The 17884-nt window shown below is 43.3% G+C and overlaps 1 protein-coding gene across 2 annotated transcripts in view; it reads left to right on the top strand.

The window, feature by feature from the left end:
* Window positions 1-11404, top strand: part of STEEP1 (STING1 ER exit protein 1) — a 51441-nt gene extending 40037 nt beyond the window's left edge. For both annotated transcript variants that reach the window (XM_088471169.1, XM_088471171.1), the window contains 4 exons: window positions 6439-6577; window positions 7779-7868; window positions 8144-8236; window positions 10911-11404. In XM_088471169.1, coding sequence (XP_088327295.1) covers window positions 6439-6577; window positions 7779-7868; window positions 8144-8236; window positions 10911-10973 — 385 coding nt within the window. In that variant the 3' untranslated portion in view covers window positions 10974-11404. The remainder of the gene's footprint in view (window positions 1-6438; window positions 6578-7778; window positions 7869-8143; window positions 8237-10910) is intronic.
* The last annotated feature ends 6480 nt before the right edge of the window (window positions 11405-17884 follow it).

The following is a 17884-nucleotide window of genomic DNA, read 5'->3' as shown; positions in this document are numbered from 1 at the left end:
GGACAACATAGACAGTCATCAAGACGTCTATGCTGTTGCTCATTTTTCCCCCGCCGGACCAGAACGCCGGTACTGATCTGGGGATGCTGGTGGGTGTCTGGGGTCCCAGCTAGCGGTGACTCCAGAATATCCCTGACTGGCCGGATTCACGGGGGTTCAGGTAAGCGGAGGGTACCCGCCGATTCAGTCATTATTGTCCTCAGGCAGGGGGCTCCCTGAGGACAGGCTGGAGCCAGGTACTGATCCTGCGCCTTCTACTAGACCACCAGGGACAGTGGGCTGCAGCAGTGTGGAAATGCTCCAGCGTCCCAGGGGTTAATAGCATGCCAGGGGAGTGCGTCTTCCCTGTCTCACAGCCGCCGCCTCCCCTGCTGCACTGTGCCTTTCCACAGCGGTCTGGTGGGCTGAGTCAGCGCGCCTCCCCCGGGCCCACCTCCTCTCAGCTCCTCGGCGGCCATTTTTAAGGAAGTGACAAACGCTGTTGGAGTTTGATACTGGTGGCATCGCAGTCCGGGGTCCCCCCCATACCTCTCCTCCGATAAGGTCAGAATGTGTGCTGCACTGTTTCCTTCCAGGCTCTGGCTCTGCGTAGTTGATCATAGTGCTTGTAGAGCAGGTGATTTATTTCTGCATTGTATGTGACTATATGCTAGCGCTGTCTGACTGTACTTTCACTTCTGACTGTCAGCCATTTTACTATCCCTGTTCTTTCTCTGCTAAAGCCCTTGCGGTGCGGTGTTGCAGGGTATTCATTACCTCACAGTAAAAGTATTTTTCTGTGTGGGGAGTCACATACGCTCCGTTTACACTCATCATGTCTGGGAGTGAACGAGAATATCCTCTTCAGCTACAATGTACCACATGCAATGTACAGTTAGCAGAGGGAGATGGGAATGTTGAGGAATTATGTAGGGTATGTTATGCTTTATCATGCCTGATTTCTGTCACTGCACCTGTGCAGGAACTGCCCTGGGCTTGTTTTGCTAATGCGCTTTCAACCCTTGTGGGCCATTTGGCGATGCCTCCTGCGTTTCCCCAGATGGGGTTATCGCAGCAGGTGGTGGTCTCATCACCTATGCACGGGTTTCCTAGGCGGGTTGATGGTACCTCAGTGCCTCCTGGTTTCGCCCCCCCTAGGTCTTGCAGGAGCCTGTGTGGGTGAATTCCTTGTCCAACACTGTACAGCACCTGACGGACGTTTTACAGGGGGAGTCACTATTGCGGCCTTTAGTATCTCAGACGGCTCAGTATGATGATGTTGACATGACGTCTGATGACTGTGAGATTATTGACTTTTCAGACCAAGAGCCCCTTCATGCTAAGGAGGAGGAGTTTGTCTAAAGTCTATATACCTGGCCTTATACGGGCAGTCCGTGCGGCCTTGGTTATTGAGGATGAGGATCCCCCCGTGGCTAAATCCAAATAAGCCTTCTTGAAGGATATTAAGGGAGATGACACTGTATTTCCTCTATATGGTCAGTTAGTGGATCATTTAGAGGAGGCATGGAAAAATCCGGGTAAGCTGTTCCAGCCTCAAAAACGCTTGGCCTTTGTATACCCCTTTGCGGATAATTATTTTTTCAATTGGGAAACCCCTCCACAGGTGGATTCTAATGTGTCACGCCTAGTGAGGAGTGCAACATTGCCCATGTCCTCCTTGAAGGATGTTACGGATCGCAAGGTGGAAATATGCCTAAAATCCATTTATTCCTTTGCTGGAGGGGCTTGCAGACCGGCTATGGCTGTGTGCTGGATGGTCAGAGCCACGGAGCGCTGGGCAGATAACTTGGAGGCGTCTCTGGACACTGACTCTTCAGCTGAGCAGGTGGAGTTAGTGGGCAATCTCAGAGACTCAGCCACGTACATTAATGAGGCAGCCTTAGATATAGGTCTCCTCCCTTCCAGAATTTCCTCTGCAGCAGTATCGTCTCGCCGCTCCCTGTGGTTGCGCTCTTGGAAAGCGGATGCAGATTAAAAGAAAGGATTGGAATGCTTGCCCTTTAATGGACAGGTCCTGTTTGGCCCTGATCTGGACAAAATTGTAGCCACGCTGGCAACAGCTAAATCTGCGTTTCTGCCATCGGCTGCAGTCCCATCAGGGTCTGGTACTTCGTCCTTTCGGCCCTATAGGGCCCAGGGTAAGTCCAAAATACAGTCCTTTCCAAAATAGTCAGGGGCCAGGAAATCTGCCAAGCCAACGAAGCAGGCTTGGAGTACAAGACGTCCTACTCCCAAGTCGGGCGATAAGCCTTAAGCCTGACTGGATGAGCCTCCCCTTGGAGGACCCCAGAGTGGGAGGCCGACTTCTTTGGTCACCCAGTGCTGGTATCTGACTACCACAGACACTTGGGTAAGAAGTGGACTCTCGGGGGTACACCCTCTCCTTCCGGCAAAGGCCTCCCAGCCGTTTTTTCACCACAGGCCTTCAGTCAGATCAAGACAAGGCTCTGGAACTCTAGAAAGTGTTGCACTCTATGCTTCCAGTGACATCTGGTTTTTTAAACTTGTTTCAATAAAGTTTCTCAATAAAAGGGAAATCCTCCCAGTGCTAGAATTATCCTTTGAAAAAGTGCCAGGAGCGCACGAAACGCGTTGGTAAACTTTGGGGGGAACCAAGCACACAGCCGCTACTTCCCATCTTTTGCCCGCCAGAGTGACTTCATTGATCAAGGCCCAGACACACCAAAGGAGTATAGACTGCAGGAGCCGAGCTGTACCTTCCCTAACTACCACCACAGCTACTAGGAGGATAGAGCAGGGAAAGCCAGGGTCACCATAGCTCCAGGATTGTACAAATGGTAGGGGGGTTCCGATAATGTACAAAGAGCTATAAACCTTATTAATAGCCAAATATTTAATTTTTTTTTTTTCAGGTGTCGCTCACATCTTTTATTTGTTTCACTTTTATTGTAATTGTTTTATTTTATTCTAATTTGGTTATTTTATTCATTTTATTCTGTTTTAGACATTTTGTTTTATTTCTGTTTTTTTACACCTAATTAAGCATTCATAATTACCTATTTATCTAAAAAATAATGTCCTGCTAACTGCTCGCTAGAAGCCCCACTGATAAATGACCAGATTGCAGACTGTAATTGGCTGAGCCAATGTCACTAGCTGGCAGAAGGAATGTCCCAGGAACCCTCTCCTTTGGTCACTCAATATGAGCATGTGAAAAAATCATTTAACAGTGTTGTGGAGGTCTATGCATGCCAATGGCCCATTTATATCACTGGGGTTGCTACATGCATGCTTTCGTATACGAATAGATTCTCTCTAGTACGGAGACATGTTTTCGACGCACAGAAATGTAGCATGCCGCATTCAAACAGAGGGTACAGCACACTATAAGGCTACATATACATGAGCTTTGGAAAAAAATACTATTGTCAGGGGTAGCTTTGAGCTACATTCAATAGTGCATTTGAAAGCTGTGTTGCAGTATAGTGTACTATAGTCTTTTCACAGTTGCTATATTCGTATCCCCCAAGAACTCAAAATGATACAAAGTGCATGTCAGAAAGTATGTTTTCATAAGATCAGTTGCTTAAAGTTTGGAGCCAGCATCAAAGAACATATACTAGGCTTTGTTGGTGTATGTTAAATACTCTTTGGGGTCAATTCAATTGCGTAAATGCAACAAACTGCATTTAATAAATAGGGTTTAACAGAAATATAGAATCTATCGTAAAAATATATAAAATTAAGACTAACCTAACCCCAACCGCACGGCAATGGGGATGTAGGTCTCAATCCTGACAACGTAATCCCGGCAAGGGATTTAACATAGGCGTCGAAATACCGATGCCTATGTTGATCCCAAGAGGACGCCAGACCGATCGTCCTCTCTGCCGGGTAAGTACACACTTAGCCCGGGGATGGGGGGGTTAGGTTTAGGGACCCCCGGGGGCATTTCCGGATAGGCACCCCCCCAGGGGAGGGTTAAGCTAGGGGAAGGGGAGAAGGTTAGGTTTAGGCACTAGGGGAAGGTTAGGGTTGGGCATCCCCCCCCTTTCCCCGGGAGGTTTAGGGTGCAGGGAGGAGGGTTAGGTTTAGGCACCCATGGGGGGGTGGTTAGGGTTAGGCACCCTTAAGGGAGGGTTAGCATACTTACCACCGGGGGTCCGGATCTTCACCTGTCGGGATTTGAACTGGCGGCTCTTTAACCGCCGCTATTTCAATTCCATTCCACTGCAATGCAGATTTGTCACTGTTGTTCTTCCCTCCTTTATTTTCTAACTCTGCTTCACCATAGTTTGCAAATATGAGTGCATCACTGGGACTCCACTCATGGCTGTTCTTCAAAGGAACTTGATTTGTGCAAAATTTTGTTGTGATTTTTCTCACCTCTATTACAGCCAAGCCTTCTAGAGCAGTGTTTCCCAACCTTGGTCCTCAAGACACACTAACATTCCAGGTTTTAGTGATATCCATGCTAGAGCACAGATGGTTAAATCAAAATAACTGAAGTACTAAAACCTGGACTGTTGGTGTGCCTTGAGGACCGTGGTTGGGAACCCCCTGTTCTAGAGACATGGCCACCTAACAGGTTATACAGTTTTACCAGCCAGTTTATTGACCGCTTTTCCCAGATCTAACTATAGATATGTCCTCATACATCTAGCCCAGGGGTTCCCAAACTCTGTCTTCAAGGCACCGTAACAGTTCAGGTTTTAAGGAAATCCATGCCTGAGCATAGATGGTTATTATCAAACTGAATAAGGTACTAATTAAGTCACCTGTGCTTAAGTACAGATATCCTGAAACCTGGACTGTTAGGGTGCCTTGAGGACAGAGTTTGGGAACCACTGCTCTATCCTCAATACGCCACGTAGTGTGACTTGCCTGGTGTGTGTGTGTGTGTGTGTGTGTGTGCGCGCCACCAGGTTCTGTGCAACTCTGCTAGTGTTGGCATGTTTTTTTTATTTTTTTGAGAGAATGCATTTAGGTCCCAATGTGACTAGGATGCACAAGGAGACTGCTGATTAATGTGATATGCGACTTTTGTATATCTGTGTGCTCCTGAGTCTGTATATGAAACACAACGGAACTTTGAATGGAAAACACTGCAGCCGATACATTGTAGCACTTCGTATACAGATTCATAGACTCAGTTACACACAGATAGAAGCGTCTTTTTTTTTTTTTTTTTTTTTCTTTCTGTTTTTGCCAAACATGCGTAGTCACGATGCAACTAGGACACACCAGGAGACTGTGCTGATTAATTTTAGATGCGATACTTGTACGTCTGTGTGCGGCTGAAGGTGCCTACACACTTGGCAATATTTTACACGATTTGCCCGATTCTGAAGCATCGTGACGACAAATCGTGTAAAATATGCCCAAATAACTATGCCGATTCACGTCCCCGCAGGTTGTACATCACATCTTCAGATCTGCCAAGCTGTAGGGCAGATTTGCCAGTCTGGGACACGATGTCAAAGTGAACACTTTACACCAAGTCGTGTGCAGGACTGCTGGGGGAGAGTTCAGGGGAAATTGTACACTGTCGGATTGTGAGCATATCGCCAAGTGTGTAGGCATCTTGAGTCTCTGAGTTAGCATGCGAAATGCTATGATGCAGCGGCCGCATCTTTTATCCATACCAAGTTTAGTTGTGCTTCGTATACAGACTCTGTTACACACAAATATACGTGTCACATATCAAATTAATCACTAAAGACTCCTGGTGCTTCCTAGTCTCATGTTGCAACTTAGACACATTTTCGGCCAAAAAGACACCCGGCGCTAGCAGAGTCTTAACTGGACCTGGCGAGCCAAGAGGGGCTTTTTGGCGCAACGGCAGTAAAGATGCACATACAAGTTAAGTTTGGAAGGATTCATTTAGCAAAAAAAAATAAAAAATCTGCACTAACTTGCTTTATGTAAATAACCATAACACTCATAATCCACGCAGTTTAAGCAAAATTTACATGATCCCCATGTGGATAAGACATGAATAGCCAGGGCTGCTGTTGTTTTTACTCTGGTCCCAACATGCTCTTCAAACCATAGCTTGCCTACCTCTGATGTAGATATGTTGTAGACTGTAGCTCTTCTTGTAGCTATAGCCTTTCTTACTGCAGTATGTATGTTTTGAGAGTATTTTGATGTCTATGTTCCTTTTCCAAACTGTCAGATTTTCCATTCTAAAGGGGGGTATCCACTACACGATTAAGTGGAACGATTGAACATCTATGATCTCTCCAACATGCTGGTCAACCTGACTGTATCATCAGGTTCAGCATGTTTCCAGATAATTGATGACCCTGAACTGAACGTCTGCTCGTTCAGTGCAGGCTCATCACACAACTGACAAACAACTGCACGATTACAATGTTGTAATCGTGCAGTCGTTTTCAGATCTGGTAGTGGATACCCCCCATTACTATGCTTGCTTTGACTGGTGTGCTTATAATTGTGACCTTCTTTCTGCAGGTGCAGCCTTCTTCTCTTCTACCAGCATCACCAGAAGAATGCCCCTGCAACTTTCATTGTCAATGGATCACTGGTCAAATTTGGACAGGGCTTTGGCAAAACAAACATATATACCCAAAAGCCTGACCCACCTAAAAAGGTATCATCTATTTTGTTTTTATTTATTTATTAAGTTATTTGTATAGCACCAGCGCATTCATTGCACCTTACAATTGGGAACAAAATTGTAATAACACAAGATTGGGTAATGACAGCCAGACATAAGATTGAGGGGGCCCTGCTCGCAATCTCTAGGGAAATGCAAGCAGGGCCCTCTTACCTTTTTCTCTGTGTTACTTTTATTACCCTGTCTTGTGTTATTACTGTTTTGTTCCCAATTTATGGCAACTGAATATGCTGGCACTATATAGGTAACTGTTAATAACTCGTATAAATTCTTACATCTATGCCCAAAAGCTTGACCCACTTTAAAAAGGTATAATTAACTTCTTGTGGTGACTGTAAATGTCAGGTGTAATATATTCTGTATCAGGCGACAGAGCTCCCATCTACTGACCTGATTAAGAGTTAAGAGTACAAATTAGGTTTTTACGAACATGCACAAATGTATCCATACATTTAGCTTCTACCTCTGAGTTGTACCCAAAAATGCTAATCTAGTGCATAGGTAATAACCATCAGCTCATTAACTAGGAACAGAGCTGGCTATGGAATGCACAAGTAGGTGCAGCATAAAGATATGTGTAAAAGAAAATCAGATACATATCTCGATATTGGTTGGCTTTCGTTCCACACCCCTACTGTACTACTTATTTGTCCTGAGCCACCACTGAAGCAAAGGATGCACTCAAATCAAAACATATGGGTACAAGCAGTACAAATGCGTATTGCAATAAACTTTCCACTATTGACATTTTTATGTGTTGCAAATTGACTTTCAGCCTTCTGTAAATCTGGCCCTCTGTGTCTAATATAGGAACTAGAAGTATGCTTGTTTTCTCTGTATATTGACCTTCATTTCAGTCAAAGTGCAAATGGCATCTCAGGTTACAGCATTATAGTATGTGGGAAGTGTAGAGGACAGGGAGAATGCTCAGTGGCGAGCGCACGCTCTGTTCCCACCCTGGGGCAACTATTGAACACCAGTAAAAGTTCATTGCAAAATTCAATTTCAAAACAAGGTTTAAGGACAGATGACAATTTACACCCAAAGGTGATAGAGAATCTGTACACAGGGCCTGCATTTTGCTTATCTAATTGAGATTGTTAAACAAGTTTTATGTCGGGTTTTGAGTGTGAGGGATTATATTGTGCCTACTAATGAGTCATTGTTGTTTTAGGTGATGATGACCAAACGCACAAAAGATATGGGCAAGTTCAGCTCCGTTACAGTGTCCACCATTGATGAAGAAGAGGAAGAGATAGAGGCGGTAAGTGTGTCAGAATAAGGGGAGTATCCAAAAGCTACATTAAGTTACCATTTTTTTAATCACTGTATTAAAATAACGAATATGTTAATGTATTTGAGGTTTCCATTTTCCAACACATGATCGTATCCTTCCAACACTAGAAATGTAGCCCCTTTATTATGCAGACTTTATCCCACGAGACTTGCATGTCTCACATATAATAGCACATTTATTCCAAGTGCTACATGAGTGAAATATTTATTATCTGCTTTGTTGTCCCACTCTGTGTCATTTAGAGGGAGGTGGCAGACTCCTATGCGCAGAATGCCAAAGTGATTGAGAAGCAACTGGAGAGAAAAGGAATGAGTAAGAGGAGGCTGCAGGAACTGGTATGTACTATGTCTGTAATCCAGGTTATTCTAAACGTTCTACACGCATTATCACTACTTGCATGTCTGTACAGATTTCTTTGCTAAATATAGAGAAAAATAAGCAGGATTATACAGACATTATCAGTTCCTAAATATTTTGGCATTTAAAAAAAAAGTGTTCAAAATAAACATAAGTATAATTGAAGTTCGGGCTATTTTAACATTTACATAACAATAAAGCATGTACTTCAAGCTATGTCTTGTCTCTAGCACACGCAAAAAAATGAATCTGCAGATTTAAAAAAACAAAAGCCACCAATCTGTTACTGACTGTTCTGCAGCAAATGCAATATGGTCAGTAACCCATTTGTGTGTTTTTTTTTTTTGTTTTTTTTTTCATATTTCTTCCTGACATCTACATCCGTTTCCTATACTCTTAACTGACCACACAAAATACTATCGGCAATGTATGGTGGTTCTCCCATTATTGTGACTCGTCAAAAACAGTGATAGCTGAGTTATAATTTTATGGGCTCTATTTACTACAATCCACATATTGAATGCAGATTGTAGTGTGATATTACCGAGTGAATTCGCATTGCGAATTCAGGCAATATCACAGGGATTTACTACAAATCCCTTGCAGGGAGAGAGCTTGCAATAAAGCTCTGTCCCTGCGAATCCCCTCCGCACACAAAGTACCCGTGCGAGCTCCGACCGGCCGCCGCTGCTACAAAACCCCCCCATCCCCCCCGGCGATAAGCCCCGCGATCGCGGAGCCCCCGCGACCCCCTCCCTTAATTACACTTACCTGCATGATCCGGGCCTCCGGTGATGTCCTCCATGCCTCTGGTTAGGTGATCTCCCATTCTGCACTGGGACCCGATCACCTGATGACTGGGTCGCAGTGCAGCATGGGAGACCAGCTGACTGGAGGGGAGTCATCACCGGAGCCCCGACTACCGGTCCCTGTAGTCAGGTAAGTTAATTTTTTTTTTTTTTTGCAGTGAATTAGCTTGCGGTCTGTTTAGACCACACAGCTGATTACTGGGACCGGCTCTGCTCACACTGTTAGAGCAGAGTAGGAGTCCGGTAACCAGGGGAAAACCTGGATAACGCCACCTCCAAGTGGCGTTATTATCACAGGGCCTCCCTAGGTATTTTTTTCACAATTTGTTTAGTAACTACCAGTCAGATCACATTTCCCATTACAATTATGGGAAATGCGATCTGATTACTAAAAATAAGTGATACTTAACGGTTGGAGTAGAATTTTACGAATTCTACTCCAGTTGCCCTGTAATAACTATAGGTGTTATTAAAATAATGTGAAAAGGGTGTGAAAACACCCGTTTTCTCTTTATTTTAGTCAAAATAATGTTAATAAATAGAGTCCTAAATGAGATAATCTGCTCATGTTTTAGTGAATTGGCTGTGGCAAGATGGTCTGTTTTGTGCTGTTTATCGCCCATGGTCTCTTTCATCAAATAAAAAGTGATCTTGTTGTGTGGGGGGGATTGGTCTGTATATCAACATTACATTGGTACCAGCAACAAGTCCTAGTATAATATGACGCTTCAACTTGTATTACTAGGAACTTGCTTGTTCATTGCACACTCACACAATTGTCATATTAGTTATTATTGTATTGCACCAGGGTCGGTCTTTGTGGTATTTCGTTTTCATAATTACATTACGGAATTTATTTAGACTTTAGGTTTTATTCTTCTGTCTCTTAGAACATTTACTTGACTAGCTACCGGTCACTTTAGATGGCGGCTACCGGAACGATAAACAATTGAATTGCTCATTCAATTGTTTATCTCTCTGGTAGCCTCCATCTAAAGTGACCGGGAGTTAGTCAAGTGATTTGGTTGACCAGCCTCAAGGCTGCACTTTTTGCGTAAAGTAGGGCTTTGGGGCTGGTTGGGAGTGCCTTAACTACAGCGCCTCCAACACTTAGCATGGGAGAAGACGCTTAACGCAGCTTATCTCACGCAATAGGGAGGGAGAGTGTGGCTGTCAAGGCCATTGTGGGGCTAGTTGCTCATACAATTAAGTAGCTCCCTGTCACTTTAGACGGGAGTTACAGGAGCAATAGACAATTGAATCGCCCCACCTCCCCTTAGACCTCAGGTGCTCTAAATTGCCCTACCATTTTTTCTGAACTCAATACACTGATAAACAATGAGCAGCTTTGTGGTACATTCCAGTTATTGTGTGTTTTTTTTCTTATTTCCTCTAGTTATAACATTTTCGTACATTGCCATCCAGTAAATTTTGGAATTTTGATAATATTTAATATTTCCATCTAGCCCAGTGGTTCCATCAGTCCTAAAGACACATTAACAGTCCAGGTTTTAAGGATACCCATGCTTGAGCACATATGCTTAAATCAAAATAACGAAGGTACTAATTAAGTCACCTGTGCTCCAAGTATGGCTAACCTTAAAATCTGAATTGTTAGTGCGCCTTGAGGGCACTTTTCTAGCCTATATATCCAAAACTTGCATGGTTTGGTTACTTTTAATGGCTGTGCAGTATAGTGATATTAGGATACTGCTGGATGGGGAAACTTTATGTGCAGTGTCTGAGGAGCATTTTCCAAACATGGCCATAGAGGCTTTACTAATGCCAGAAGTTTATTCTGGAGCACAGTTTGTATTTATTGACCCACTTGTTCTTTCCACAGGCTGAATTGGAAGCGAAGAAAGCCAAAATGAAGGGAACATTGATTGACAACCAGTTCAAATAGAGAAGACACCTTGAGTAAAAGAGAAATCTTTTTTTAGAAGGACTTGCCAGGCAGAACATGTTGTTTACAAGCAGTGTGACAGATGTGTGTGGCAGAAGTGCCCACCTACTACAACGCCTTTATGGCACGTCTTTGGGCAGCTGGGAAAAGATCTGTTTACAGCTGAGTTTCAGTACTGTAATAATGAGCAAGAAAATACTATGCTTGCTGTGTATATTAGAGGAAGTATATAAACAAAGCCGAATGTAAAGCATTGTGGAGGGCTCCATTTCTTAGTGATACACTAGCTATTTAATGTTTGATTCTTTAAAATATTGCACTTTGCAGAAAACGTTTGTATTTTCCAAATGCGATTTTGTACAATTTCTTGTTGATTTGTTTTTATTTTTACATGCCATCATTAACTGTAATAAAATGTTTTTCTTTTTTTATGAGGGGCTTGTAGACTTTCGCTAGAATTGTCTCTGGCTTACATAGTAAGTGTTGACCACTTTTGCTATGAGCTTTAGTGGTAGTAAAAGGTCTTGCTACAAACCACAGGACCTGTAGTGTATCTATTGTGTAGTTGGCAGATGCATTTTAATATAATCTTTATGGCTCAGGTCCTAACAATTGAAGTCCTTTAGCACAACTTTGGCTAGTATTTATTGGAACTTCATCACAAATAACATGGATAAGGTGGTCATCAGTTCATATATGGCTATGCCTAAACTTTAGTGACTTGTTCCACAGGCATACTGCCCACTTCCTCATTCTTTGGTACTGCCAATATTTATGATATGAGTATTTTTTTAATTGACCATGTAATTGTGCTACCCTAAAAGATGTTGCTGTGCTTTCCTTCTTGTTAAAAAGAGTGATGCTGATGTGGCACGTGTATGCAGCTCAGATCAGAGGCCTTTGATCTGCGCTGCATACACGTGCCACATCAGCACCAATCTTTATAACCGAAACAAAAGCCACGGCAACCTCTCTAGTGGGCAACAATTACATGGTCCGTTAAGAATACTCATATTGTAAATATTATCATAAAACAGAGTCTGCAGAAGCGGGCAGTTTGCCCGTGAAAGGTGTCACTAAAGTTTATGCTGATCTAACTTCAGGATACAATATGTAAACTGATAACTGCCCATCCATGTTATTTGTGATGAAATTCCAAAAAATACAAGCCAAAGGTGTGATAAAGACTCTTTAATTGTTAGGATCTGCGCCATAAAGATTTATAACATATGGCCTTTTAAAGAGGTTTTAGGATTCCTCTAACTTCAGTCAGCAAACACTATCGATTGATTGTACTGTTTCTTCAGCGAGAAGGTGCGACCCGTTCCCTTCCAAAAGCTGCATTTTAATAACCTACAGATGTATCGTCCTACACTGTGGCTGCAGTGGCACCATACAGCTCCTCTTGGTGGTCCAGGTGACTTCCCGGACCAAGCTTCTTTCGCTCTCAACTTCAATTAGCCGTAGGTACCATTGCGGCATGATTGATTGCGATCATAGGACTGCGTACAAAAGTAAGGGAGTCCAGCACACGATCGGGCCATGAGGTGGGCGAGTCCGGGTGCCATTGTCGGCGATGAGCAAGTCAATTTATTTGCATTAAAAAAAATCAACAGGAAGTTACAAAAGTTAGATTGCACTGATTAATTTGATGTGCGACACTTGTACATCTGTGTGCAAATTAATCTGTGTACAAAAGTGCTACGATGTAGCAATCGCTGCTTTTTCTCACGCCAAGTTCCTTTGTGCTTCATCTGTGACTTTGGTCCTGAATCAGTATTACACAGCCGCTACGACTTTGTATGCAGCGGCTGTGCAATTAAATGCTAATGTCGCAGGAGGCGTCTTGTGTAAATAGACACAACCTACTGGCTTCTCTGATCCGCTGCTGCGTCCGAAGACATCGTATCGGTTCATATGCGTGAACATCGGCTATCTGAGTAGCCCTCATGTTACTCAGGATGGTCAGTGTTTTCACTCTGCAGGATCCTGTGATGCTGCATGGGAAGACGCAGACACTTGCCTTGGCGCACCTCAAACGAGGCGGATATGCCCACATTTTCGAGACCACTGGCCGTCACCGCCCCATCTATGCCCCCAAACGGCTACACCATGTCAATCATTGGGGGCACTGTGTGCCATCTATCAACAAGATCTGCACATGCTCAGTGCGACAATTGTACATGCGCAGATCTCTCACCATCAGATGTACGTAGATCGGGTTTGCATACATCTCTAAATCTGGCCCTTTGTACGTATTTAAAACTAATTCCTGTGAGGTTAAAGTTGCAGCCCGTCATCTCTAGTACACATTCAGTGGTGTTTTGCTACATCTGCAATGCGAATAAGATGCCAGTTGGTCATACACAAAGAGAGCTATCTTAAATTCCTTATGTTTAAAGCAGAAACCGGATATATTGGAGTTAAGCCTATTTAATCATGACAGGGCTTCCATGCAGAGGACATAGATTGAGAGGGAGAAGGGGCAGCCTTCAAAAGACGCAGAGAGGGAGCTGTTCATTTTAACCCTTGTAAAATGGGATCTATATAGGGAAAGGATGCATTCAAAGAAGGTAGGACCCATTCCCAAAACACCTGCCATAAAATACCAGTCAACCTGGTCAAGCATCTGTTGACACCACCACACCATTGTCGGGAATTGGAATTTGAGATGTGATGCATAAGTGACAGGACTTTGGTATTATTGTGCACCTTATGATCCAAGACGCAGCCCACTTTTGAAGAGTTGTGGCAGTATCACCTTTATCTTTTGGCCACCGATTTGGCTTAGAGTTTCAAATCAACTTTTAGAAGGAATATAGGATGGTAGCTAGACAAAGAGTGGGGTACTTACAATCGTTAGATGCCCCCACATTACTGTTATCCTTAAAGGAGGTGAGAAAATGTGATTCTGCTCTGAAACATCATTACAAGCTTCCAGCAGAAGTCTGGAGCATGCTTGTCTTAAAAGTGCCATACTGTAACTTGATGGAGAAACCATCTAGTCCAGGGCTTTTACCTTGGGGGGTGGATTTAATAGCTTCCTACAATTCTTATAGCGAATGTTTATTATAAATTATCTCTATCCTCTGCGAAAAGCCCAGGGAACCTAATCCTTGTCAGATAAGAGGAAATGTTCTCTTGTTTAGTTGCAGTAATGTGGTGGGAATCATGATCAACTAGATTAAATAGTTTAGTAATAGTAGGAGGCAATGTTTTCCATGTCATGGTGCAATCTCCGTGTCATCCTTTAAAAGGCTATATAAAGGATGCAGTTTTCCAGGTTTATTGCCCTAGTGGAAATGGTGACCACTGCATTCCTGAAGTTACAGTTTTGCCAAGCAACTTAATTAGGTCAGAGTGCGCTCTCGTAAACTCTGCCAGGGCATCGAGCGAGATCGACACCTTATAGGAAATCTCCAAAACCCACATTTTCTGTAACAGGGCTTCAACTTGATGTGATCTTTGTTTCTTAGGGAGAGAACTAAGTTGAGTGCACCTCTCTCAAATAACAAATTTGTGGGCCTTCCAACGTGGGACTGTAGAGGGCCCAGGTATTGAATTGTGCTCAATATAGCCATCAATGGTCTTCTTTATTTGGGTCTTACTATATAAATTGTGCAGAAGAGACTCATTAAATTTCCAGTTCCAACATTTAGGAGGTGGGTCTGAAAAGGAGTGAAACCAGCAAATGAATGTACAGAAATGATCATCTGCAAAATTACAGTACATTCAAAAAGCAAATGCAAGAATGTAAGCATAGTACTGTGCATAAGACAAATGGCATGATATGAAGATGCACAGGTGGGCAAGATGTCAGGAGGAGAGAGGGCCCTGCTTATGATAGCTTACAATGTAAAGTCATTGAGTGTAATATTTGGCTTCACTGAGCAACAACTAAAGCATCAAAGACATATGCATTCTTAATATTTTTTTTCAACTAGTATTGTTTCAGTTACATTTCATACATTGGAAGCTTCAAAGTATTTTAAGTTATAATATTCCTGAAAAGAGCAAAACTATTTTGTTGGATGCTTCAGAAATGTTCCATTAATCAATAATAATTTTGTAACTATTAGTGTCGAGTGATTTGTTTCATGTGCGTTGAGAACAAAAGAGATCTCGCTATACAAGTGCACTGATGGAATGAATTATTTTCTTCTGACAGATCTGTCATTTATGCTTCCCGCCCTTTATTTATCCGCTTCCTCACTTACCTGTACGTAGACACACTGATTTGTCACTGTGTCTTGCATACTGAATACTTTCCCCTGTCATTTGGCATCTTAATAAAATCTGACAGCTCCACATTGCAATGCGGAGGCAGCATCTGCTGATGTCTGCCAAAGAGACAGCTGCACTAGATCTGCATTTGTTCCCACGGAGACGGAGGGGACACTTTTCTGGGAGTGTATATAGTGGTGCGTGAACTGTCAATACGGCTGCAAATCCGAGGGTTCTCAGACCTATGTATTACAGGTTGCGTCTCCCATATCCAAATATTCCGAAATACGGAATTATTTTGGCTTAACTGAGATAATGAAACCTTTGATTTTTGATGGTACAATGTACACAAACTTTGCTTGAGCTACAAAATTATTGAAAATATTGTATAAAATTACCTGCAAGCTTTGTGTATAAAGTGTATATAAAACATACATGCATTCTGTCTGTATATTTGGGTCCCATTCCCAAGATATTTCATTATGATATACAAATATTCCAAAATACGTAATATTCCGTTATCCAAAATACTCCTGGTCCCAAGCCTTTTTTAGACACGGGAGACTCTGGAAGCAGTCGGGAAGCCGACGGACGGAATCCTGACTGCAGGCTTCCTGACTGTCTAATCCCGGCAAGGGTTAAATGACAGGCGTCCAGATCCCGACGCCTGTCATTTTATCTACACCGGGAAACCGACGCCCGGTATCCCATTCGAAGTAAGCCTGGCGCAGACCCTGTACGCGGAGGGGAGAGGGTTAGGTTAGGGGCTCCCGGGGGGGGACTTGGGGTTAGGCACCCCCGGGGGAGGTTAGGCTTAGGCACCCCCCCCCGGGAGACTTGGGTTTAGGCAGCGGGGAAGGGTGGATAAGGTTTAGGCACTTAGAGGGGGGTTAGGGTTAGGCACCCCTAATGGAGGGTTGGGGGGGGGGGTTAGGTTAGTTTATACTTACCTTTTAGCGCAGTCGGGATCTTCAACTCTGCCAGGCTTCCGTTGTCTGGATTTGAACAGCCGGCCATGCCGATACCGGGAGACTCAACCTGTATATTACTTGGCCTTTTTCTCACTTAAACTCCTAAAAGGTTATTTACACCTAAAATAAGTTAGTGGAAATAGATTCAGAGCTGTACAAGAAATCACTCTGCAAAAATAAGTATTCACCTATCTTGTAATACAAGACGATCCCTTAGCTTCTATGCCTTCCAGTTATCTGTTTTCCCCAACATCTGTGGTCTTGTGGCTTTCATCTCGTTCTAACATGACCAATAGGGACAGTATGGGAAGGATACCGGCTGCCAGTGTCCATTACAGTGTACACATTGTGTATGTGTGTCTGTATAGGTATAATAATACATTTTATTTATATATCGCTTTTCTCCTAAAGGACTCAGTGCTTTACATTTGCCTTTACAGTACAAAATAAGCTTAAACAAGGGACATTAGTGAAATGCTTGGGTGAAGAGGTAAGTCTTGAGTCTTATTTTTGAAGGATTCTAAAGTGGAGGCCTCTTGAACTGTGCGGGGAAGTGAATTCCATAAGGTTGGAGCCCCAAAACTGAGAGCTCGACCCCCAGACGAAGTCCGGGAGATACTAGGTACTGTTAATAGTCCTTCGTCAACAGATCGCAGTAATCGAGTGGGACAGTAAGGAAACAGAAGCTGCTTCAGGTACCTTGGGCCCTGGTCATGTAGGGCTTGTAAGTTAGATGGCAAATTGTTTTCAAGATTGGCTTACTGACAGGCAGCCAGTGAAGGGAGTAGAGAATGAGTGTTATGTGGCTGGAACGGGGTTGGTTTGTTAATAGCCTGGCAGCTGCGTTTTGTACCATCTGAAAGCGGTGCAATTATTTTGCTGGGAGACCAAGGTAGAGGGTGTTGCAGTATTCTAGGCGTGATTATATAATTGCATGTATGACTTTAGGCAGATCATCTGAGGGAATTAAGTGCTTGATTCTGGCTATGTTCATCAGATGAAAGAATTAGGATTTGATTGTGGCTGATACCTGATGGGCAAACATCTTTGGCCAAACATGTACTAAGAAACCTTACATTTAAAACCATGTTAATTATTGCAGTCTATTATAGATATTTTAATCATTTGTATTCTTAGTGCTTATAGTGTGCACCTGCTCCTCACCCCCCCTCTCCTTTTTGCTGTAGAACTACTGGTCTCAGCATGGTAGCACCTATTGAAGTGATGTTGAAGTGTCAAGCCACTATCCAGGACAACACCAAGATTCCGCACATGTCCAGTGTTTTGTAATTCTGATCCCCCAGGCGTAAGTCCTGTTGGTTGGCTGTGTTGTAGCCCTGTCCTGTGACCTAGCATAAGGACCTCTGTTTTATCAGGGTTCAGTTGCAGCCAACTGGTACTCATTCACTCCTGAAGCTCAGCTAAACAACCTTTTAGGGTTGTTGTGGGGTCCTTTGTACCTGGAGCAAAGGACAGGTACAGTTGTGTATCATCTACATAGCAGTAGACCAGGCCATGACATTTGATTATTTCACCCAATGGTAGCATGTATACTGCAAAAAGCATGGGAGATAGTATAGAACCCTGTGGGACACCGCATGGAAGTGGCATTGGTGATGAATAGTTTACTCCAGAAGAAACTGTGACCTGCCGGTCAGAAATTATTTGAACCAGCTAAGGACTGTGCCATCCAATCCACAGAAATTTTTCAGGTGT

This window comes from Taudactylus pleione, unplaced genomic scaffold, assembly GCF_031769625.1.
Source record: "Taudactylus pleione unplaced genomic scaffold, aTauple2 ptg000111l, whole genome shotgun sequence".
In the NCBI taxonomy this organism is placed as follows: Eukaryota; Metazoa; Chordata; class Amphibia; order Anura; family Myobatrachidae; genus Taudactylus; species Taudactylus pleione.
This window is presented reverse-complemented; position numbering and strand designations above follow the sequence as displayed.